The following is a 25186-nucleotide window of genomic DNA, read 5'->3' as shown; positions in this document are numbered from 1 at the left end:
ATTAATTAAACAAATGCATTCTCATGATTTCAAATTCCTGATTTTTAAATTAATCATACATATTTATAAAAGATTATACATATAATCGTAAAAAATGAAAGATTATTTTCTGCAGTTATACAAAATTATACCCACAAGTAATAGTCATTTGTAGAAAGGTATTGTATAATTTTTTATCCTCTTTAATATTTAATTCATATTTAATATTATAATGTTTATGCATATGTTTCATATAATATTTAATTAATTTAATCTCCACTTACCTTTATGTTTGTTTTCCTGGCGAAAATGCAGAGCTGCGATGGATGATTATAATTCGCAATAAAAATAGGAAATCGTAGATAAAAATACGAAACAGGGTAGGATAGATGACATTTATTTTATTATCTCGTAATTATTGTTTACGCTACTGAACTATACTCGTATAGATACCTACAATTATGTCGATAATTATGCATGAATTTAAAGAGAATGCGTGAATTTGCGCACGCTTATAGCTCGTATCAGTGTACAATATGATTGCGTATGTAATAATAACGACAAAAAAATTTCGTATCTCTTAAGGAACAATCATTTGGCTGGCGATGGATTCATTTTTTAAATAAATAAATCATCAGCTTTCAACTCATCGACATGAAACGCTACACTCGAATTTCCCCTTTCATTTATCGTTTAATTTTTTTTAAGTTTTCCAAAATTCAAATATTTACATAAAAGTTTATATTTTCCACCAATTATTTTAATTGATATAAAAAATCGAGACGTTTGTCTGATGGAATTTATTAATTTAGGTTTACAATCATTTTATTTACTTTCAAATATACCCAGGTTAAGTTCTACGAGCGTAGCGTAAATGTCAATCAGTGAGTTCCGGCGATAAAATTAAATATCCCCCAATTCATGAATACGTACTTTTTTAAATTTCCAGAACGATGTAAATTGATGGAAAAAAATTATATACGATACAATATTTTCAACTCCGAAGATTGCCGTTCTCGACGAAAAATGCCCAAACCAGAGGCACTTAAAAACGAACCTAAAAACTTAAGCACATAAATCCAGAGTCCCAGGGAAGAGAAATATTTATTAATTAAATTATTACTTAATAATCAGTAAGTATTACCATCCCACTGAAAGCTACATATATACATTCAATTTTCTTTTTAAATCCATACATTTAAAGATAAATAATACAATAATTTATACCACAAATAATTTAAGTTTTTTATATCAAAGAAAAACAATAATTTGGCAAGTGATAATAATATCGACTAAAATAACTACTATAAATTTAAAAAGTGTAATAATTTATGATTTATTACACGAAATTAATCACAAAATGCTTAGGTTTAACTTAAGTTTGATTTTACTTTTCGCATTTAATAAAGACTAATACTTTTTCCGATAACTGGAATTTTTAAATTTATTTTTTATCTTTATATTTTTAATTTAAATATTTAACATTTCTCATGGACTCAAGATTCAGGAAACTCAAGTTTCTTTGAAAAGGCAAACTTACCCGCAAACGGAACTATACAAAAGCATATACGTATCAAATTTACGTATACGCTCTTACTTTCGTACTTTACAATATATTTTGTCATTAAGGAATACTTCGATTCGTTCGCGATTCTTCGTAAAACCTTATATGAGAACTAAATTAAAATGTAAATAAATATCGCGTTTTTCATTTGTAATTTAAAGAACACTTATTAACAGTACTAGGACGAGCGATACGTAACAAAATTCTCAATTGCTGAGCATCTTATTGCAAGGATTCCGTATGAATTTTACGCACACTCGTTAAAAAAAAAAACTATAATAAAAATAAAGATTAAATTGAACGGACTGCCCGTATTTTTCCTTTCATCATCAATCACTGAAATCGATTTTACGATTTCTCGCAGCGGTCCGATTTTTTTTTCTAAATCCAAATTTGCCCCTTGAACCTTCACGGTTTTTGGTATTATATTTATTTAACAATTCAAATTCCCACCGCGCTAATAATTCTCAAATTAAAAAAAAAGAAACATAGTTCCTTAAAGCTTATCTATTTTTTGTATATTTATTCGAATACAAAATATTTATAGATAGTTTACTCTTCGATTTTTTACAAGTAAATGCGATTGCACGATTTTTCATTACAGCAATTATTATTTAAGAATTTAATTTTCTAAGGAGAAAATATTTTCATTTTACTGTTCACCTAATATCTTTATACAATAAACATTCTGGAAATGAAAATATTTTCCGTTTCTAGAAACATTACAAAATCTTTTTCGCTTTTCATTCGGACTGATTTCTGTTTCAATCATAATTTTTTCATTTTCTAAAGTCTACAATGAGAAGATTTAAAAATTAATAGTGTGCAAAAAGAAATGTGACAAATAAACATTTGAAAACTGAGGTCAAAGAAATGAAAAGTGAAAAAACTTTAAGATTTTATTGAAATTCGAAAAATCGTGCACACGCAAAGTTTTCAAATATGAGAAATACCGGCAGTCCTGAGCGATTCAAGAAAATCGTTTTTCATTATGTAAATTCACTAATGCGGTATAACGCACACTGGCCAATGCCCGTACCGCGCTACATTTGAGGCGAATCCCTTTGCTCTATTAAATACGAAGTCATTTTTTTGGCACGATTTATTCCAAGATTTTCTCTCGAATTTTCTCCTTAATAATCGATGCCAGAAAATGGAATATGAGGCTTGAGATCAGCGATAATCAGATTGCACGGTCCGCATATTGCACAAGAATTTGTCTCACCTCAACGGATATTTTTTAAAAAAATGGCACTTTTTCGGAAATGGGAGCCATGAAACTCTTTTTTTTTTTTTTTTTTTTGAACTGTGGAATACGAAAACCGCTGATTTCAAGAGATCCGATTAAATACTTCGATTCGAGCTATACACATGATCACATACATTCATTGGATAGCTCCTAACAGACTCTTCTAAAGCGATCAGTATCGATTCAGTTTTATCAAATCTGTAAACGTCACGACGATAAGGATACGGAGTTGGGACCGGAAATAATCATCTAAATCGACGTACTTCCCCCCGAAACGGATAAACAATTCTGAAATTCATCTACTCACATTGAAAAAATGCCACTTGACCAGCTCTCAGTTCCTCTTTGAATACAATGCCTTAAATATAATTATGTTAAATACAAATGTTTAAACATTTAAATTCCCCTACAAATTTTCCCTAAAAGAAAAGCTGGCGAGATCTCAAGTTTTCAAAGTGGATAGAAAAGGTCGAGATTGTCAGCAATAAAATACTACTCTTCGAAATATTGTCCTCTCAAGACATCTTTAGCGTATCTTATCTTTAGTATAAAAATCTACCAAGAATTTTCCACATTGCGAACATTTATTTTTCAGAGAAGGTACGTCTTTCGAAGGGTAATGGTTTTTGAAAAATTGTTTCTCGAGGACGGCAAATATTTATTATTTAGTAACTAACTGATAGTTATCTAAGGAAGCACAATTTGCTAATCTTGGATATCTGATAACAAAATGGAAAGCAGATTAGCAAACCTGCACGCTTGAGTAACTTAAGTTTTAATACTTTAATTCTTTGGACTGTGCGTATATAATACCTTCCACCATCCTGGAAACAATTTTTCGTCACTCCAACAGAAAAATGATCATAGTTTCATTTGAATAATATTTTTTCACGGAAAAATTGTGCGTTGGGCCGAATCCGAAGGGGTTTCTTAAATAACACAAAAGCGTCAACGAGGTTGATCCGGAATCGAAAAAGACAAGTTACAAGATATTGATATTTTAGTCATTTCGAAATGGGAAGGAAGTTGTGGATGACATCGGGACTATCGACTATACATATTATCCGTGCATTTTTCATTTCTCGAAAGGAGGATCGAAGGAATGATTTGTTGTGCTTCTTTCACGGAGGACTCGACGAATCGAAAGGGGGTGCGGTGGCGGCGGGGTGGGAAAGTTTTATCAGTTTTTCTTTGAAATCGTTAAAGTTAATTTGGTCTGGAGCGGAGGTCCTACGACTCGTGGAGAGTTATTGCATGAAATAATCTGGATGATCTGAATCCTTCTCAAACCTCTTGGCCTCCTCCTGCATGCTCTCCTTGATCTTGAGAATGGCTGCCGACTCGTTCTGATCCTGCGAACCAACCAACACCAGGCCGGTTACACCACAAATAGGTAAGGTTAATCCACAAGGGATACCTTGCCGAATTAGCTCAGCGCACGTTGGGCTGGATCAGGGAAATACTCTTGATACTCTTCCAATACTAGCCGAAGAATTATATCGGACCACTAAGCGAGTGACCTATTAAAAATTAGCCTTGACTTTGAAAGGTGACACAAAAAAGACGTTGAAAAGCTTGAAAAAATTCTGCGTCAAATGAGACCAAGTTTAAGTTTAATTTGACCTTGTGGATATTGAATTAGCACGTGAGAAATACAATAATAATTTCCCGACTTTTAGAGAATTGTGTACTTCAACTCTTGGCACGAGCTCAATGCTTAATCGCTCAAATGAAAGGTAAAAATTGTAAGTACAAAATACTTAAAAATCGGAATTTTTTGTCTTTCTCACGTGATAATTCAATACCTACATGAATTAGAGCTCATTTAACGCAGAATTTAATACGTTTTCGAACTTTTTCGTTTTAATTTATCTACATTCTGGAAGGCGCTATCATCTTTTAACTTTAAAGCTAATTTTTAATAGTTCACTCGGTTCATGGTCCGATACTATTTGTCAACAGAGTTTACTGCAAGCTACAATTCTTAAGCGATTTTGATGTTCTGTTTTTAGAAATACTTAGCATAAAAATTCTTCAGAACGACTTCAGGCTAGATTTTATTTCATTCAGTGAAATTTATTATTTAAACAAATCGACGTGTCCAAATTATTAGGTTCTATTTCGGATGGCAAAAAATCCTGAAGATTCAGAATCCCATATAAATTGTATTGGGAACAGCAGTGCTCTTAATTTCATAAAACTTGGAAATGCAGCATAACAAATTACTATATAAACAATATTAACTTTTATCGCTGAGAACAAGACTTGAATGTGTTCTCTGGGCATCACAATGAATGCAGATATATTCGAGGAACAAAGTATTATGTTGAAGATTCAACCTGTTTTGTTATAAAGAAATTAAATAAACAATCACTTGTTTGCAGTACTTCAAGAGCAGAAAAAATGAGTTTTCACAAAAAATGCTTTAATTTTCAATAAAAATACTATTTATAAGGGAAAATAAATATTAGAAATTGCTATTGTTTTAAACATTTTTTGTTGATTTTCTCGTAAATCCAATTTAAAATTTGTTTTAAGGTGATTGAAAATCAGAAAAAATTACATTGAAAGATTTGTTCTTGTTAAAAAACTAATAATATACACAAATTTTTTAATGGGCCATATCTTGCCCGAAAATTTTGTTTGTTGACAAAAAATAAATTATTATTGCTAAAAGAAAATACTATAAACAAATTAAAAAATTATATTATATTATAATAAAATTAGTTAATGAGACATTTCCCCCCTGAGAAAATTCTTTTCCCCCACTAAATCACGTGAAATTTAAATATAAATGAATCAACAGCTCTCAGCTATTATTGTTTTGACTAATTTAAAAATAATCAGCTATCATAGTTTGAATAAAATATAATTTTTCTAATAGAATAATTCAAAGCACCTTTAGAGAGTTTCTTAAAATAATAAATATACATTACTAAATACGAATAAGTATCTTTAATAAAAAATGTGAATCGATATAGTCACGAATAAAATATTTATCACATTTAGTTTCCCACGAAAAAAAATCATTTTTTTCACTATCAATCATTTTAACCATCTTTGTAACGAAAAATTGGTAAATTTTTTTTTATTGTTAATGGTTATTCTTTATTAATAATACGAACAAATGTTTTCAAATTGAAACCAAATATTTTAATTGTTTTAAATATTTGTTCCTAACAATAAAAATTAAGAATTGGTGACACTGTTTCAAATGGGATATTACTATTCACGGGTCCACATATATGATTCAGTTAAAGAAAAAGAACAAATACATGGGAAAATGCATGATTTTAAATTTTGCTGTAAATTTATCTTTATAAAATAAAAATTCAGAGTTTCTGACACATTTTCCTGCTGGAATATTACAATTTACGTGTATATGACGTTATTTAGGGGGAAAATCATTTTTTTTCAAAGGAAAATGCCTAATTTGTAAGTTTTGTAGGATATTTGTTATTGACAATTGAAGAATTTAATTTCTTCAATTTTTAATGAAGTTAAATTTGTTTATAGTATATTGTGTACTTATTGTGTAAATTGTGTACATATTGTGTACTCATTGTGTGAGTCATATTTTGATCTGCTTTTGACAACTGTACTTTGCAAGACGCTGTACATGCGCATTCGCTTCGCTGTGCGTAAAGCATGCATGTGTTGCATAAAATAATAAATTCCATGAATTGCAATAAAACAATCTAACCCGAAGTCGTTCTGAAGCATTCCTAAAAAAAAGAACATTAAAATCGGTTATAAATTGTAGTCTTTAGTGGATTATGGACAGTAAATTCCTGATCCAGCCCACACCAAGATCCCGACCTCCTTCGATCCAACAGATTTTTTGTCTCTTATCTAAACTTCTATTTAGACTAAAGACCTTTGAAAATTGCAATTTAGAAAGTTAGATCTTCAATTCTGACTGTCAATTAAAAAAAAGCAATTTAAAGTTCGCGCCAAAATGACTTAATGCCACATTTAAAAATAACCTCTAATTTTGAGACTATTCTGGCGCGAAAAATTAAATTGCAAAGCTGGAATAGATTTTAAAATTTAAAAAAACTTTGCAATTTGTATGATCGAAAAAAATGAAAGCATGATCTGGGAAGGTCGAGGAACGAATCTCGATCTTGGGGTCGAATGCTGGCCGGCATATAGTAGTGTGGTGGTGGTGCGTCGGTGGGGCTGGGCTCGAAAAAAGCAATTTTTGGATGAAAGAATGGGAAATTGGGATCGACAAGATTTTTCATCAGGGTGCTCTGACCCACAACACATGGACGTTAAATGAAAGTTACCGAAATGGCGGATTGTCATTCGTCGCCAGCTCTCACTGCCTTTCGATATCGCCTGCCCCCCGCACACGCACACATCACCGATTATAGTTTACCATCAAAAATAATAATTTCATTAAATCAATTTCAATAATTCAATAAGAAATCGCGTCTACTTTGTTTTTATCTCTTCTTTAATCACAGTCCACAATCGCTCGGCTCACGCATCCATGTGCTACAGGTCAGTACAGGCCAGTACTATATACAGCTATCAGAATCCAAAATTAACACCTTAAACCTCAAACACTTTTGAAGCAAAGAAGATGTAATTCAAATTTCACGCCACGATTACAGAAGGCCACGCTTAAACATAACCTCTAGTAACACGGCGGGAAATTCAAACTGCAAGAGGTACTTTTTTTAAATTCACGCTAGATAGAAATGTATGAAACTTGAAATGATGCGAGTGAGTTTTCGGTACAACAGATAGTTATATATATATACTCCGGTAGCCAGCACCCTGCGGGTTTGACAAATAAAAAGAAAACTCAGTAGTCTCAGTGTAACAGGATTACATTTATTGTCTCGATCTCCCTTTGCGTATAGGCATATATTTGTTATCAAGATCGCCAGGCGTAATATATTTTACAACGTGGGAGTATCCAAGTAAATGATGTTCCAAAGGTACCAAGGCGCGTTAAATCAGGCGTTAGGCGCTTCAAAATACAATCACTCATATTATAGAAACGCGAGGTTTCTTTTCATTACTCCTGGTACTATCAACTCTTGAATGATATTCCTTATTCTATCGAGTACTTTCGACTTACTTTCGGTCTTTTGCTTCTCATCGTCTCGCCCGTACCGTCTCTCTTTAATTTAACACTAATTAATTGAGCACGAACCTTGGAACCTAAGCGTACCTTTCACGTCGAGTATATTAAGTCAACACGTTTAAGTTTTTCTTTCCGAAAAGTGCGCATACCACATATTTGCAAAGAAATTTATAAAAAATAATCTCATAGACTCTGTTTATTCAAGTTTGTTCTAGGTAAAGTTAACCTTTCGAAATTGTAATAAAAAATTAAAAACTAAGAAAATATCTGAGAGCGGATTAACACGAACATGTGAAACCTACCCTCCTTAGTTCAAATACGAAATTTTCATAGTCAAACTTTGGATGGGAGGTGTCGCGTCAGTCATTGTAGAATAACTTATGGAAATTTGTGAGTGAGCCTTGAATCAGAAAATTCATCAGTACACATCCAGATATTAAATTTGCAATATGCTGAATGGCGCGCGCACTTTTCTTCGTTTTGTTACATAAGTCATTAATAGTTATTTTAGTATTCGGGTTAAAGTAACTAATAGCAGCACAGCATAGTCCGGTACTGACCTATAACCACCTGCGGACGGATAAATTCCATGTATCCTCTACTCTTCAAAAAAAAAATCCTGCTACGAACCTCCTTTCCCTATACACTCACTCACTTAGGTTCAGTACTCACACTGTCTACGATGTTGTATCCATATAAAAATAGTAATGTTTCTTTACATAACATTCCTCTTGCTTTTTCAATTGGCTCATTACCACAAACGGCTATTTGCTTCGCAATCGACGTACCTCGTAATGACGTAATTCGGATTTCACGGGTCAACAATAATTCGATAAGCATCGCTCGTAAAAGAACAGAGTGGCCACTATAATATAGGAAAAAGATTCCACGCTATTTCCAAGGGTTTCCCGGCCATTGAAATTCAAGAATTCAATTTTTCAAAGCAGGATAATTTTTTCCTTGAAATATTCAAAACTAATTAAAAAAAATTAAGCATTTAAAATTTTCATCACGTAATTTACCATTTTTGAGTTTTAAATGCCCAATGCATGTTAAATGTTAAAATCCCTGGTGGAAATGTATTTTCTACTGAAATTCTATAATCACAATAAAGTACAGCAGTGTTAAAATTGTAATTTTTTTGCAGGTTCCCAACAATTGCAAAAAATTATAATTACCAGTGGAATTTTTTAAATAATTTTTCTATTCTGAAATTTATTTACAATGGCTTAAGCTTTTATTTTCTTTCAAACGGAAAGTCATTAAAACTAAACAATTTTCATTCTGAAACTTTGAACTTCACAACACATCAGCACTAATCATTTCAAAAAATTGGAATCACAAGTTCCAGTATTTTGTAATTAAGTGCAATATACCTTTACATTATCAAATCAGACAACTTCAATATCGTGTACGAAATTGACAATTAAAACTGTCCAAATTGAAGATTTCAAATTTAAGGCTTCTGAATTTCCAAAAACTGGAATTATATTAAGTTAAACATTATAAATGCGTGTAATATCAAGTGGCATTTAAATTTCTCTTATAGAATTCTATAGTAAGTTTTCATTCCTATAACTAACAGTAAAAAATTAAGATATTTAAACAGATTTTGTTAAATTTAAAGTATTGCTAAGAAAACAATGTCAGAATTAGGCATTATAAGCTGAAACTCAAGCGCCAAAAAAAAGATCGCAATTTGATTCAAACTGAAAGACTGGAACAATTTTAAAGAATTTTAAATTGAACTCGTTCAAAATATTTTATACGAAAAATTATTTAAAAATTCCCGGTTCAGTGGCCACCCTTATTTTCCATGTTTAAGTCTAGTTTCTAATTTACTCGAGACTAAATAAAATTCTTGTATTGAGTATCAAGTGATCACAGACTGATCCTGCTTTCTTATTTAAGCAGAAGTAATAACAATTAATGCTGACTTCTACAAGTCAAAAATCTTGTTTTCAGAATTGAGAGCTTTTCTTAAAGTACGAAATATGAAAAGTGACTAATTTTAGAACATACAAAAATTAAATTAAGGGACCCTTTAATAAATAAGAGAGAGAGAGAGTTTAGTACCAAGTTTTCTGTATTAAAACGAGCATATATAACTTATTCTCGTTCAAATTGACAAAGTACGATTTTATTTACAGTGCCTCATTTCTCAGTAACTATTATATATACAAAACCGAATTCGCATTGAGCAAAGAGACGAGTTTCAGCATTGCAGCATGCTCTGTAATTATTTTTTGATTTCGTCAGTTGCGAAGCAAAACGCCACTTATCAAAGTAATGTCTCGGCATTGATGCACTCTCTAAATCTCGAGTGAATAATCATGAGCACACAGTGGAGGGACTCTGTTTGAATTCAACCGGATTTATCGTTTCATTCTAGAGTCGAGTTGTAAAAAGTAGACTATAAAGAAACTGGATTTGAGCCTTTGTTTCAGGTACGTGGAAGTTGAATTCGTTTGAAGATGAAAGAAACTAATGAAACGAATCAAAACAAAGAAATGAATAACATCTACAAATTCTAAAACGACAATCAAGAATCTAATATAGTTATACAAAAAAAGGGTTTGTTTTTGAAGAAATGATACGAAGCTCGTCGTCACGGTATTCTCTCATAACTCTAGAACGAAAGAATAAACCATCCGTGACTGGAGCAAGCTATAGTATCGCGTTATAAAAAAAAGAAAGAGTAAAAAATCGATTAAACAGTATGCGATCACATCACAGTAGCAGACAGTTACGAGTAACAGCCTTTCGTTCTCCAGGCACCTTCGCTTATAAGCTAAATCTCAAATAAATATAAATAAAGTTCAATACCGACGAGAGAACTAAGAACGTAGTCTAGTTTTTAAAAAAATCAGAAACAACCATCGTAAAAAATTAATCCTAGTTTGCAACCTTGAGAGTATTAGTGAAGCATATATATTATAATGTGTATGGCGATAGTGGCAATTAAGTAACTTTTATCATTACTAGCGCAATAAGAGTCTTAAGTGCTAGCCTATTTCGATTGGGTGCAATTGACAGCAAATGCTCAATGAGATGTGATCAACACGTTAATTTCGTTTTGCTTTGCACAAGTGGGAGGGTGCCTCGACAACCGTTTTGTGCAAATCTACGTACGTAAATGTGCTCGCTAGCGATTCGCATGATCCTCCGCATTATGCGATTAACCAGGAAGATGCAGCCAGGACGAATTGTTTAAAAAAACTGTCGAAAATAGAGAACATGCATTTATGCGATTACTTTCAGATATGAGAACAAACAACCACGCTCACTGAACACACAAACGTTTGCGTATCGATATCAGAAGAACCTAATTTCAAGATTTCAACGAATTTCAATATCATTTGGGTCTATTCAAAGATTTTTTATTTTGAATGATGCATCTTTTTTATAACAGCAGGTAGTAGGTAGAAAGTATCAAAACCAAAGTATTAGCTATTCGAATCAGAACTTGTTGCAATTTCATTTTTTTTTAAGTTTTGATCTTTTTAAAGTGAGCATTAGATCTAGAATTTCTGTAAGTTTTACAATTTGCCCATAATATTTTATCAGAAATTTACTTCTTTTTTCGGTTCTTGGCTTCAAAGGCAATTCTCTGTAGTACTTTAGAAATTTATTTCACATAAAGTCGTTAAAATCTCAAAATTATTTAAATATTTATATTATGGGAACGTCCATTAATAACGTAAGGATGATTTTTTAAATTTTACCCCTCCCCCCTTCTCTTCTTGCGTAAGATTCTATATTCTTTATACAATATATAAAGAATATATCAACTATTTTCACTGTAGACGAGATTTCAAACAGTTTCAAGGAATTACAGATTTTTAATTTTCATCACACTTTAATCCCATTTGATTTTGTTTCCAGAAATTGTCCTTTTTTTTTTTTATTTCAAATATTTCAATCGATTTCAAGAGATACTTAAAGCATTTTCACGAATTTTCAAGGCTGTCAAGGGGATCTCAAAAAGTTTTGAAATATTTAACGGAATTTCAAAGATTGTATAAGATTTTAAATATTTCAAGCGATTTTAAAAGATTTCACGGAATCTCTGAGATTTTTCTGGGATTCCCGTAGTTTTAAAATGATTTCGAGGGATTTCCAGGGAGCTCAATTATTTTGAAGGGATTTTGAAAGATAATTTTCGATGCCCACAGAAGGCAAAGGACTCCAAGGAATATTCATGGTTTAAAAATTGTCAGGTGCTTACAAAATATTCAAAAGAATGTATATAATTCAACCCCCCCCCCCCTCCTGTTCTAAAAAAGCCTTGCATAATTAATGGACGCTCCTAAATGAGTCATAAAACCAATATAAAAAAAAAAACAAGTTAAATGTACCTCAAGAAACAACATTTCAGCTTATAGTGATTTATTTAGTACTAACGTTGACTTTTTTTCTTCCATTAACAACAAAAACTGCCATTCTTTATATTGAATTCTGATTAGCTTTAGCTGATTTTATCCATTAAAAGTTTCCGCATAACTCTATTCAATTCGTTTTTATTAACATCACTTATTAATAAATATTTAGCTACATATTTAAATATTATTGTGAATACAAATTTTCTTGCATCATTTTAATTTTAATAAAAACGAAACAAATAAGAAAACACTACAAAAAATTATTTTATAATAAATAATGTTGAAACTTAATATTGAAGATACGTAGATAGCCAAGTTTTACGATTTTTTAAATTTAACAACATCTGGCTGATTATTAAAATTCTATAGAAAATTAAACTTAAAATGAGTCTACGGAAATAAGATAAGTATTTTTACAGTGAGATACAATATTTCCAAATTGTATTTTTTTTTTTTGGTGAATATTTGTGATTACTTGTTAAATTTGGTGTTGAGCTGTCCGAATGTTAACACGAAAGAATCTAATAAAAACGACACAGTTATTTGTTATTAGTTTAATACGCTTACAAAATTTTACAAGTAATTACAGATATACAAAAAATTCTTCTTTATTGTGATTTGTCGTAAAAATACATTTTTATCAGGGAAATTTCATTTAAAAATTATCTTTTCGAGATAATTAATTTGGTAACTTTCAGAACTTTTTACGTTTTGCGTTAAAAAATGTCAAAATATTTGCTTTTTGCAAATAATATGCTACACAAAAATGGCAAGTCTTGATAAAATACAACTTTTTCTTCAGGAAATAATTCAGTGAAACCAATACTTCCACAAAAATTTTCTTTCGAAAGAAAAACAGACATCTTATAGTTTTTCCTTATTATGATGAAAAATTAGTACCTTTCTTGAAGAGAATATAAAAAGTTGCCAATTTATTTTTTAACTATAAAATCTCACAAATATTAGGAAATAAAAATATATATATTCTTTGTTTAAAACAAATTTTGATAATCCTGAATTCTAGCCAAATTAAAATATTGAAAACCTCATACCAAAATATAGTATTACATTATTACTACAAAAAAAAAAAACAGATTCCATAATTTTTCTAAGTTTTTGTAAAAGTAAATATTTTTTCCATATTTAATTTGATCGAAACTTTGTTTGTGAAAAAATGTTTTCTGTGGAAAAGAACAAAACATATATTATAAAATATATTTAAAATATGAAAAAAGTAATTAAAAAAGTTAACTAAAAAAATTTTTCAAACAGTAATGATTTGAAAAATACAACAGTATATTTGTATTAGTTTTACACCTCCTAATTTTATGAGAAAAAACCCTGAAATATGGGCGCATAAAGATTACAAAAAAATCTTTGGACTAACCCATTAACATATTTACAAAATATATAACAACTTTGCAAATCTAATAGGCTAGGGTCATCCAAAAACAATGTCTCTATTTTATTTGTATTGTAAGAACAGAAACACGTGTAGACAAAATCGAATCCTAACTTTTCCAAGTAAATTCTTAAGTAAACTATGGACAAAATATTTGAAAATTCTTAAGAAGAACAAATAAGTTTGAAGAGATGAATGTGACTTTTTAAAAGTCCTTTGAATTGAAAATGTTTTATCTTGTGAAAGATGAAATGCTAAAGCAATTTATGAAATCGAAAATTGAGTTCGACATACAATCTGAATATAGCAAATACATTTTTCCTCTATAGTCCCTAATTGAGGTTCACATTTTCTCTTGCACACATGATAAACAAGTAGATTGTAGGCGATTTTAATTTCTTTTTTTTTTTGCATAAGGCGACGTAACTATTAGAAAGAATCTTCAAAAAATCTGCTGATACTCACGTTTTCTCCAGGACCGCCAAAACCACCCAAATTGTAGTCGCCCATCCCACTGCCACTATCTTCTCGCGGTGTTCCGGGACCGCCATTTGCTGGACTATTTTTCATACCATCGAGACCATCTCCATTCAATACTGGGCCCATCGTGTTGGGTCCCATTGGACCCATTGGTCCTCCCTCTGGACCTCCACTCATTGGGAAATCCTAAAATAATCAAATACAGTAGTTACATTTTTTATTTATTGTAGTTACCTTTTCTTTTACATTAGGTTTAGATTAGATAAGTAGATGAGTAAAGGAGTTTTTCGTGATAAATTCCTACCTTATCGACATCGAGACCGTTCCACAGATCGATTGGTTCGTGCCTATAAAAACTTTGTAGAATGTTCTAGACTGCAGAAAAATGTTTTTACCCTCTGAGTTTGTTGCAACAAAATTTGTTTTTCAATTAAATTAGTCACCATTATTCAGACAGGGAGCATTAATTCATCCTTGTTTCTATAAGCTGTATTGCTCAATAGAAAATGTAAGGACAAAAATATATAACCTTGAAGATGTTTATGCGACGTTCTTATTTGTAATAATAAATAACCTTGAAGTTATTTACTCAAATTTTATTTAACATGATTGCGCAGTATAATTTGATAATACCATCAAGAACATTCTAGAAATTTAACACGGACACGAACCACTTGAGCTGTGGAAGGGTGTCAATGTCGGTAAGGTAGGCATTTATCATTAAACCCTCCCTTTTTCATCTATTTAGATAGTTTTTTATTGATTGTAATTTCTTGAAAGGTTTATTGATTGATTTTTGAATTAAAGGGATAAATAAAAAAGATCATACTCCAGGCATGTTTCCTCCAGGTACAGGTTTCATCATGGTGTACATGTTTTCTCCTCCACTATTACTGCTATCTTGTGGACTTGGCATTATAGGTGTGCCTGGTCCTGGAGGTCCACTTGAACCGGGAGGTCCCCCATAATTACCAGGCGAAGAAGAGGAGTAATTCATCGGCTATTACAATAAAGGATTTTTTTTATTTAGAATTTAATTTTTGTGAATTTCATCTCAATGTGCCATCGCGGGGCTTAGATAGTTAAGATCTTTAAAACAAATACAGACAAGTACAAACATCAGATCTAGTTTCACTCTTTTCATAGATCTTGAAATTTGCGGAAATACAAAATAGTAGGCTTTAGCAAATAATGAATAAAGAAAAAGTCACAGTGACTTGCAAAACATGCAGTGAAAGTACTAGCAAATTCCACTATAGCTTTTTAAAAATTAACTTCCTCAAAGAACAGGTTTTTAAAAAGGTGTTAAAAATATAATACCTCCATGCCTGGCAGTATTTAGAAAAAAAAATTTCAGGGGGAAAGAACAGCAAAATATTTAAGAGCCTTAAATATTACTTTCTTTCAAAATTATTTTACTAATTTTGTAGTGCAAGTAACTCTTTTCAAGACTTACACTATCAACATTATAGAAACATTTTTTTCCTACAGAGATATTTGGTTGGAGATAGTCCAACATTTTTTGTTAAATTGCAGTTCAAATATATTAAATACAAAATTATTAATTAGTTAAATTATGTAACAAACAGGCGATCCGAGGCCTGTATCGCAAAAACTTGTCATTTTTCAGGTAATTTTTTTATATTAAATCCTGCGAAATCAAGCTTTAAATTGAAATCTGAAGGGATACAATTTCGAATATTTTTTTAATCAATTGTACGTGGTCTTAAGCAATATGTATTAGAATTCAACTTACTTTTAAAGATTGGTTTTTAAAATTAGTATTTTATAATTTTATAATTTAAATCGATGCCCAATTATTTTCAAATCATTTTTAGATTTTCAAAATTTTAGATGTATTTCAATGAAGAATTTTTCTCAATTCATCATACGTTCTCAATTTTTTATACATCGATAAATAGCTTAAAGATTTTTTCACCATCTACAATCAAAATTTAAAGAAGTATTTTAATAATGTAAAACATTTTTTTCTTTCAATTAAAAAAATATATGAATTAATTTTAAATCATTCAAACAAAAAAATCAGCAAATTTAAGGCGAGGGGCGATTGACTCTCGAGTATTAATATTTAACTTAAAATAAAAATTTGAAATATACGAAAATATATTCGAATAAGTAAAATAACAAGACATTAAGAAAATATAAAAAATAATATTATTTTCAGAGTTTACTCGAGAGTTAATCGCCCCTCGATATAAAGTATATTATACGGATGAAAGGAAAAGCTTTTGACAAAAATAACTGCAGTATATTTTACATTATTTATGATACAAAATAATCATTTATTTATTGAAGAATGCCTTCAACAATAACGCTGTGGTTATTAGAAGAATGAATGATTTTTTTTCGAAGATCTATTCTTTCATCCTTACAATACAAGACTTCACAGCCCAAAATGCTATTAAAGCGAGGAAGATTTTAAATCGAAATATATTGCATTTTCGATTAAATAGATAAATTTTTGACCAAATAATTGAATATCAACCAAAACGGTGAATTGTAAACAAAATAAAAACATTCCTAATCAAATAGTGGAATTTTCAACTAAGAAAGATCAATTTTCAACCAAAAATGTGATCCTCGAATTTTCCGGTGAAAAATTTAGATTTTGAACAACAACAAAAAACTAATTTTTAATAATGCCGTTCAATCGTTTACCAAAAGGTAAAGTTTAAAAAAAATATAATTTTTTATAAAATAAATGAATTTCCATCATAAATTACGAGTCTTCGACAAAAAAAGACAATTTTTAAACCAAATAGTTGAGCATTAAACTAAGAAAGGTCAATATTTGTTTTAAAATATCATTTTTCAAACAAAAATGGACTATTTACAATTCAATTTAAAAATTTAATCTAAGACAAGAGAAAAAGAATTTTCAGCAAAATAGTTAAACTTTTTTGATTTTTTAACTGAAAAAGGCGGATTTTAAAAAAAAGCTGATGACACATTAAAAAATTGTTTAATTTTCAATAAAATAGTTTCAACCAAACTATAACAAATGTTTAACAAACCACTTGAATTTTTAACTACAAATAGAATTGCAGACTTTTAAATCCAAAAAGATAAGTTTATAAGGTTTTATAGCTTCGGGCTGAAACCCTTATGATTTCAGCTGTATTTTTTACAAGAATGGGAAGTGAGGGAAGGGGAAAGTAGGTGGAATAATGAAGGAAAATTTTGCGATGGGGAGGTTTCAACGACTTAATTACATTTGTTTAAGGAAAATAATTTTTGTAGGTAAAAAAATTTTTTCATGAATTTTTTTGTTACATATTCTTCATTAAAAAAAATAGAAGTATTTGGTTTTAAGATTCGGTTAAGACTTGAATTAACGTCTTAAAAGGCTACGAAATTCTTGATTGTAGGCGCTCGGCGCCTACTTGACCAAATAAAAAAAAAGATTAACTAATTTCCTATTCACATCAAAAGGACAAATTTTCTATCCGAAAAATCAATGTGTGAGTCATGCCTACCCCGAAAGAGAAATGGCTCAATGGTATAATCAAGATTTTGAATAAGAAACTTCATTTTCAACAAAAATTTAATTTTTAAGTAAACAACGAGATATTCCTTTTTAATCAAAATTCTAAATTTATTTCAAAATTCTTTTCTTTGATTGATAATTTAACTATTTTCTTGATAATGTATATTTTAAAAATTAATTATTTAAAGTTTTAACTCTTCTTAGTTGAAAATTCAATAAATTTAGTAGTAGGCTTATTCAACAAAAACTAGTTGGATTTTCTTATTGGGTTCTATCAAGTAAGTTCGCTTTGAGGCGAAAAAAGAGAAAAAGGAAAATTTCTTGAAAAGAGAAAAAAAAAGAGGAAAAGGGAAGAATAGGGGAAAGTATGAAGTCTCCAATATTTTTAAATGTTACAGTTTTGCTGAAACCCTCAAGGAAATCATGCACAATCAACAAAATGTTTAATAGAACCAATGAAATTTGTTTTTCTGATGGATTTTCTTTTTTTTTTTTAATATCTTGAAACACACTGAAAATATGGAGAAAATATGTCAAATCATACCGTGGATGTGTTCGGTTGCCATTGAGGTCTTCCTCCAGGTCCAGCCATGCTCATGGGAGGCATGCCGGGTCCTCCTGGACCTCCAGGTCCTAAACTACTATTAGGTGGTGGACCTCTCATTCCTTGTCCGTAGCTTCCAGGGCCCATTGGTCCCATCGCTGGACCTCTTGGAGGTGGGTTCATTCTCGGGGTCATATGATTCATTCCCGGAGGTCCTACATACAAAATTCTTCGTTAAAATAATATTCTTTTCGCGCAAAACTTCTTCACACTAAACTATCTTTGTTAATGCTAATGCTAATCACTAACAACAAATTTGTACTTCTGGCAAAAGATGATCCAAAATCAAATTTGGAATATTTTTAATATTATAAGTAAAAATCTAGTAATTCCTAGCAAGCGCTTTTATATCGAAAGCGGGTTAAGAATCATTCTTTGCCAAAGCATAAACAAAATCAAGCGAATAGGCTAACATGCTACTTTAGTAGAGGCTTTACAAAGAATTAAACAACAGCGAAAAGCTCATGCCTAAGAATTTTAAAATGCAGCATTTAGCTTTTGGTAAAAGCATTTTGACAATCTTGTCTTTTGAGCAGAAATAAAAAGCAGGCGATGTTGTGTGTTCTCAATATTTTTAGGGCTTTTTCTTCTTCTTCAATTTTATGTATTACATTTCATTCTTTATGCGAAGACTAACAAGGGGAGAACAATTGTAAAATTTTAGTTTCGGTTCATAATTGTTGCAATGAACGCTCATTACCTGAGTATTAGCGAGTTCAATTCTCGCCACCTAGACTGTTTTATATATTAAAATGTTGATAAATATCATATTTTTTTACTAACCTCTTGAAATTATGCCAATAATCATTTTTATAATGCCCTTTTTCACGGAAAAAATGAATTTCTTTTAACTTGATTATGTTTTTCGCAAAAAAATGTATTCTCTATAAATGCTATTAATTCTTTTCATGTTTACTAATGAAATTTTATAGAAAATGTATTGGGAAACGCACCTGATTTTTTGCATGAAAGAAATGTTTACTTCGGAAGGAAATCCGGGGAAAATGATTATAAATATTTTATTAAATAAAAAAAGTGCAGGCAACGAAAATCGAACACGCAAACTTTCGGCAACGAAGCCGAAGCTTCATAGTTTCGCTACACTCTATATGACATGTGGCGGATATTTCAAAGTCGTTTTTTTTTAATGGCGAAAAATGGCATATTACTACGTTGGCAAATTATTACTAAAATAGTGAGCTTTTATTACAAAAATTACAAACAGCAAATAAGATTGACAGTTGCCGGCCTTCCCTTCTAAAGCAATTTTCTTTAAGTTAATGAAGAGACAAATGAGAAAGATTAAATACAAATATCCCTAGAGATCTCAGGAAACAAGGATTTTGTGGAAGAAAAGTTATTTATATTTTTGGGTTTTCTACAATTTGTGCAATTTGTATTAAAATTTTATAAAAGGTGCAATTTGCGACTTGTTTGTGGAGCATTTCAGCTTGATTTACAAATTGTTATATAATCAGGGTTGTTAAAAAATTGGAATTAAAAAGTCCCTTCAATTCCAGATTCTTTAAATTAATTTTGATGAACTTCGGTACCATCTCTCAACAGAACCTACTAGGTATTTTAACAGGTTTAATCAACCTTCAAAGACTGGTCACCACAGTAAATTAATTAGCAATAGTAAAAGAAGGAATCTAATGATTTTTTTTTAAATTGAACAAAAATTGTTCGATCAGAAATAACTGCGTTTAAAACTAGCCTGATTGATGGAAATATAATTTTACAGCAAAACACAATAAATTACATTAAGTGCAACAATGTGTAAATGTTTTTTTTTGTAAAAAATTGTAATTAATCGTAAAATTTCATTAGTTTGAATTTGAGCAAAAAATTTATTTGGTAGTACATTGTTTTAAATCATAAAAAAATACTTTAGAAACTATCATGTTTGTTAGAATACTCACACTTTTAATCAATTTTAAAAGCGAATATAAATATTTGCCAAAAATTATATCTTTCACATTATTGTACTTTATTACTTTATTGTGAAAATACATTTCAACCAGGGCATGTGTTTAGAATGATATTTAATTGATTTATTTAATACTGTAATAGGATATTCAATAAATTTTAAAAATTCACTGTCTCATTAAATTACGAATAACTTATTTTAAAGGTAAAATCATAATCTTTTTGTAAAATTAATTTCAAATAGAGATATTATTTTCTTGAATTTGGAAAAATTTCTTTAAATTTATATGATCTAGGTTCAAAAAAAAATAAACATTAAGCTTTAAAATAAGGTAAAGAAGTTCAAATCAATAAATGCACAATTACTAGTCGCTGGAGGATCATTGGCAGCATTACAAAATACTCTTATTCTTGTTCATTTTCTAGATTTTGTAGCAACCCTGAATATAGAAAGAATAATTGTAAATACATTGATGTTACAGACATTTACGTTTGCCTTTAAAACACCTAAAGGAAAACCAGGAAAACAGGAAAAAAAGGGAAACGTTGACGGAAGAGAGAGAGTGCGGATTGTGCAACGAACCTGCTGCATGACTTATTCGAAAGAACCTTTTGACAACTGATCGAACCCATGATGAAATTTTGAAAAAGGGCAACCTCCATAATTAAAAAATGTTCAAGAATTATATTTTGTAGATCCAGCTATTGCAAAATGTACTTATTTCTTAATGCCAAATATATCAAAGGTGCGGTTTTTTATAGCCAAATAATTTTTTAAATGTTTGATTCTATCGCTATTTTGGAAACTTATAAACTCAAAAGCAACTTTAAGCAATCAGGCATTTTCACTTAATTGCATAAAATGTAAATCCATATTTTTGTAATATCTGCGTAATAAATAATAACTGCTGTCATTTTATTATTTCACTGAATAGTTCCTAAAATTTTTAACTAATTTTCAAATACACTTATATAGAATAAATTAGCTTTTATGACGATACAATGGACCAAATGCATGGGATTCGGTTCATTTTTGCCTTATTTTGCAAATATCTTCGTAAAAAATATTACATTTTTTTCTATATAAGTGTATTTGAAAAATAGTAATTCAAAAATATAAACTATTTTTCAAATACACTTATATAGAAAAAAATGAGCTTTTACGAAGATATTAGCAAAATAGGGCAAAAATGAACTGAATCCCATGCATTTAGTCCCATGTTTTCCCCTCAGCAATCTACCAAGTGAAGTTAGCTGTTGATTGAAGTGAAAATACCTAATAGAGGAATGTAACCGCCAATAGGTAGCGCTAGCTGCTTCGGTCAAAGTCCCGTGAAAACTAAACTAGATAAATGAAACATTGGGTTTGTATACAAATTAAGAAACAAAGTTTATAGTTTATTCATAAAATAAAGTAAAAGTGTAAGTCATTCATTTTAAAAAGAATAGGTCTACATTTTAAAATCATAAAATTATTGTCTACAGAAAGAAAGTTTCAAAGAACAATTTTTCAAAGTTTTACATTTCTTATAGCGAAAATGAACAAATGCCATAATTGCCAGTGGTTGAATTGAGAACTACTTTGTTAAAAATTAATTTTTTTCAATTCTTCTCCTTGGTAGCAAATTCAAATATTTTATAGAAAATTTATCTTTTTTGGAAAAATCCATTAATTGGTTAATTTTTGTTGAAAATTAATATTTTTTAGTTGAAAATTCAACAATTTGGTTAAAATTTGTTTTCTTTCTTGACTGAAGAATCTTTTTAGTTGAATATTCAACTATTTTGTTCGAAGCTCGATTTTTTTATTGATTTGTTTTTAACTGAATATTTAACTATTCCATTTTGGTTCAAAATGGATTTTTTAGAATGGGAAAATTATTTATTTTGTTGGAAATTCATATTTTTTGCTAGTCAATTATTCTTCTTGATTATATATTCAACTATTTTGCTGAAAATTCATTTTTTCTTGTAAAAATTAATCTTTTTTAATTGAAAGTGATGGTGTTTTGTTAAGAAATGGTTGCAAATTTACCTATTTCACTTTTGGATGAAAATCGATTTTATTAGTTGATAATTCACTTCTTAAATTGAAAATGGAATTATTTTGTTAAAAAATAATTTTTTTGGTTGCAAATTAATTTCTTTAAATCAAAATTTTAATATTTCTTTTTTGGTCAAAAATTGTACTTTCTAGTTAAGAATTCAAATACCTATATGATTAAAAATTCATCTTTTTTGGTATCAAACTCTTCTTGTTCACACATTCACCTTTTTGTTTAAAAGTTCATTCCTTACGTTGAAAATTCACCTATTTCACTTTCTGTTAAAAATCGTAATTTTTCAATTTAAAAATCATTTCCTTAATTGAAAATTTAAGCATTTTGTTGAAAATTCGTTTCTTTTTGGTGGAAATATATTTTTTTATTGAAAATGTAGTTATTCCATTTTTCATCAAAAATTTACCTGTTTTTAGTTCTAAATTTATACTTTTAATAGACAATTATTTTTGCTGTTTCAAAATTCATCTTTTTGGTAGAAAATTGGACTTATTTTTGAAAATTCGTTGTTTGTTTATTAGAAAAACAATCCTTCCATTTTTTGATGAAAATTGAACGATCATGTTGAAAATTCGTTTTTTTGGTTGTTGTTAAAAATTAGTCTTTGTTAACTGAAAATGTAGGTATTCTAAATCTAGGTATTAAAAATATTTTTTGGTTTTCGTTGAAAACTGATCTTTATTAGTTAAAAATGAAAGTATCTGGTTAAAAAATAGAAATAATTATGGAAACGCATACTTTCAACCGTTCTTTCAGTACACAATAATATGATAAAATTCAGAAATATAAAGAAAAACTGACCAGAATGAAACCATTTTTTTTATAAATTGCTTTTTAAAACAATTTTTATATTTGGTGCAACCTATGTACTAAGAAGCTAGTGGCGAAAACTCCTATCAATTGCTTTTGAATGTTGATAGATTTCCGAATTGGACATTATTTTTCTATAGAATCTTATATCCGATTGATATTAAAAACAGGGCAGCCGCAATACTTCCTGTTCTGACTTTTTCCTGACCAGTTTTTTGTTGTCTAAACCCATAATATTTATAAACCAGAATTTGAAACTCGTTAAGTTTTTCTTCTTCACGATCCCCGACTTTTCCCCGATTTGCAGATTTTTCCTGGTCGGCGGCTACCCTGTGAGAATATATTTTCTCTTCAATAGAATATTGTGATTGTCATGCTGGATGCGAGATTGTCGGACGAGGATACTATGTTTATGCGGTAAGACAAAGATAGTGCGACTTTTTGTATAGGAGAAACAAAAATTAGAGGCGGAGAGGATAGAAATTAAGACACTAGGCCTGTTCTAAGTCATGTCAGTGTGATTCGGTTGCTGGGTTGCTTCCTACCTTGCCACCCTACAAACTCTCCAGCTTCGCCTGAGGAACACAAGAGCACACATTAGTACTGCAGGTAGGTAAGGTCAGATCTATGGCAGTAAAGTCTAGTTATTTTGCAGTGGCATAAGGAAATCTTTCTGAAATACTTTCAGCAGCAAAAAACATTATATTTTATAATCCTTCACAAGCCGCATTGTCATCGAGACGCTGGAATCTCATCAATCTCATCAATCTTATCAATCACACAAACTGACAAATTTACTTTGAGGGCCATGTAATACTTTGGGGCCCTTCGTTCATCTACGTTGCCAATTTGAGGGCTAATAAAATAAAGGATTTTTTTGTTTAGAATTTAATTTCACTCTTTCAAACGCTTTTTCAAACTTTTTAGATTTGATAAATTTTAAAGAAATTTGCGAATTTTAGAAAAGATGAAAACAACGGTACAACAAGCAACGGTACAGTTCAATAATAACTTAATAAGTTTTAAAATCATTTTCGTATTTCAGACTTCACACTTCTTCCTCTATTCTCCTCTTTTTAAAAAATTCTTTTTCCCGTCCCCTTTGCAATACAGTCTTTTTTCATTATTTCCATTAAATGCGAACTGAATTAATAGAAATTAATCAGAAATTCCAACTATATTTTTTGTTAAAACTAACTCGTTTTGGTTGTTAAGTCTACTTTTCTACTTTTTGGCTGGGAATTCATCTCGATTAATTCAAAATTCTACTATTTGATTAAAAATTAATTATTTTAATTAAAATGCACCTATTTCGTTAAATTAATCTTTTTTAGTCAAAAATTCAACTACTTTTTCGTAGGTTGAACTACTTTGCAAAAACCTTTTTTTTTACTTGTAGATTCAATGTCTTTGCTTGAAAATTTTATAATTTTGTTCAATATTCGTTTCATTTTTGGTAGAAAATTCGTCTGTTTTTAAATAAAAATTCAATTATTTGGTGAAATTTTATCTTTTGTAGTTAAAAATTTAACTATTTTTTTGAAAAGTGATGTATTTTGATGGTAATTCGTCTGTCGTGGTTAAAAATTAACCTTCTTGATTAAAAAATTGTACAATTTTTTGAATATTGAGTTTTTTTGTTAGAAATAAATTTTTTGTAAGAAATGTGAATACTCCGTTATTGGTTGAAAAAAAATATTTTCAATTAAAAAGTTATCTTTTCTAATCGAAAATTCAACTATTTAGTTGTAAATTAAGTTTTTATTGAAAATTCAAATGTTTTATAGAAAATTCGTTTTTTTTGCTTGAAAATTAGATTCATTTTTGTTTGAAAATTAATTTTTGTTAACTGATAATTTTATCTGAAAATTTACCTATAACATTTTGAGTTAAAAATTTGTCTTTTTGTGTATAAAATCATTCTTTTTCGTTGAAAACTAATCTTTTCGGTTGAGGATTAATCTAATTGGTTTTAAATTCGTTTTTTTTTAAATTCTTTTTTTGTTTGTTAAACATGTATTTTTTTTAAATTAAAAATTTAAAGATTTCAGTTTTGGTTGAAAATGTATATTTTTTTTAGTTAGAAATTCAACTATTTGCATGAAAATTCATCTTTCT

The 25186-nt window shown here is 29.6% G+C and overlaps 1 protein-coding gene across 4 annotated transcripts in view; it reads right to left on the bottom strand.

Annotated features, from left to right (window-relative positions):
- Positions 1–362: 362 nt before the first annotated feature.
- The window catches only part of LOC117171408 (single-stranded DNA-binding protein 3), a 38889-nt gene continuing 14065 nt past the window's right edge, over positions 363–25186 (bottom strand). For 2 of the 4 annotated variants that reach the window (XM_033358692.1, XM_033358695.1), the window contains 5 exons: positions 23614–23643; positions 18210–18424; positions 14987–15157; positions 14143–14343; positions 363–4144 (listed from right to left, as the gene is read on the bottom strand). In XM_033358692.1, coding sequence (XP_033214583.1) covers positions 4040–4144; positions 14143–14343; positions 14987–15157; positions 18210–18424; positions 23614–23643 — 722 coding nt within the window. In that variant the 3' untranslated portion in view covers positions 363–4039. Of the gene's footprint in view, positions 4145–7612; positions 11113–14142; positions 14344–14986; positions 15158–18209; positions 18425–23613; positions 23644–25186 lie in introns of those variants that run through there. The other 2 variants (XM_033358694.1, XM_033358693.1) reach the window with 2 other exon arrangements.

The sequence above is a fragment of the Belonocnema kinseyi genome, chromosome 4, assembly GCF_010883055.1.
Source record: "Belonocnema kinseyi isolate 2016_QV_RU_SX_M_011 chromosome 4, B_treatae_v1, whole genome shotgun sequence".
Taxonomy (NCBI): domain Eukaryota; kingdom Metazoa; phylum Arthropoda; class Insecta; order Hymenoptera; family Cynipidae; genus Belonocnema; species Belonocnema kinseyi.
This window is presented reverse-complemented; position numbering and strand designations above follow the sequence as displayed.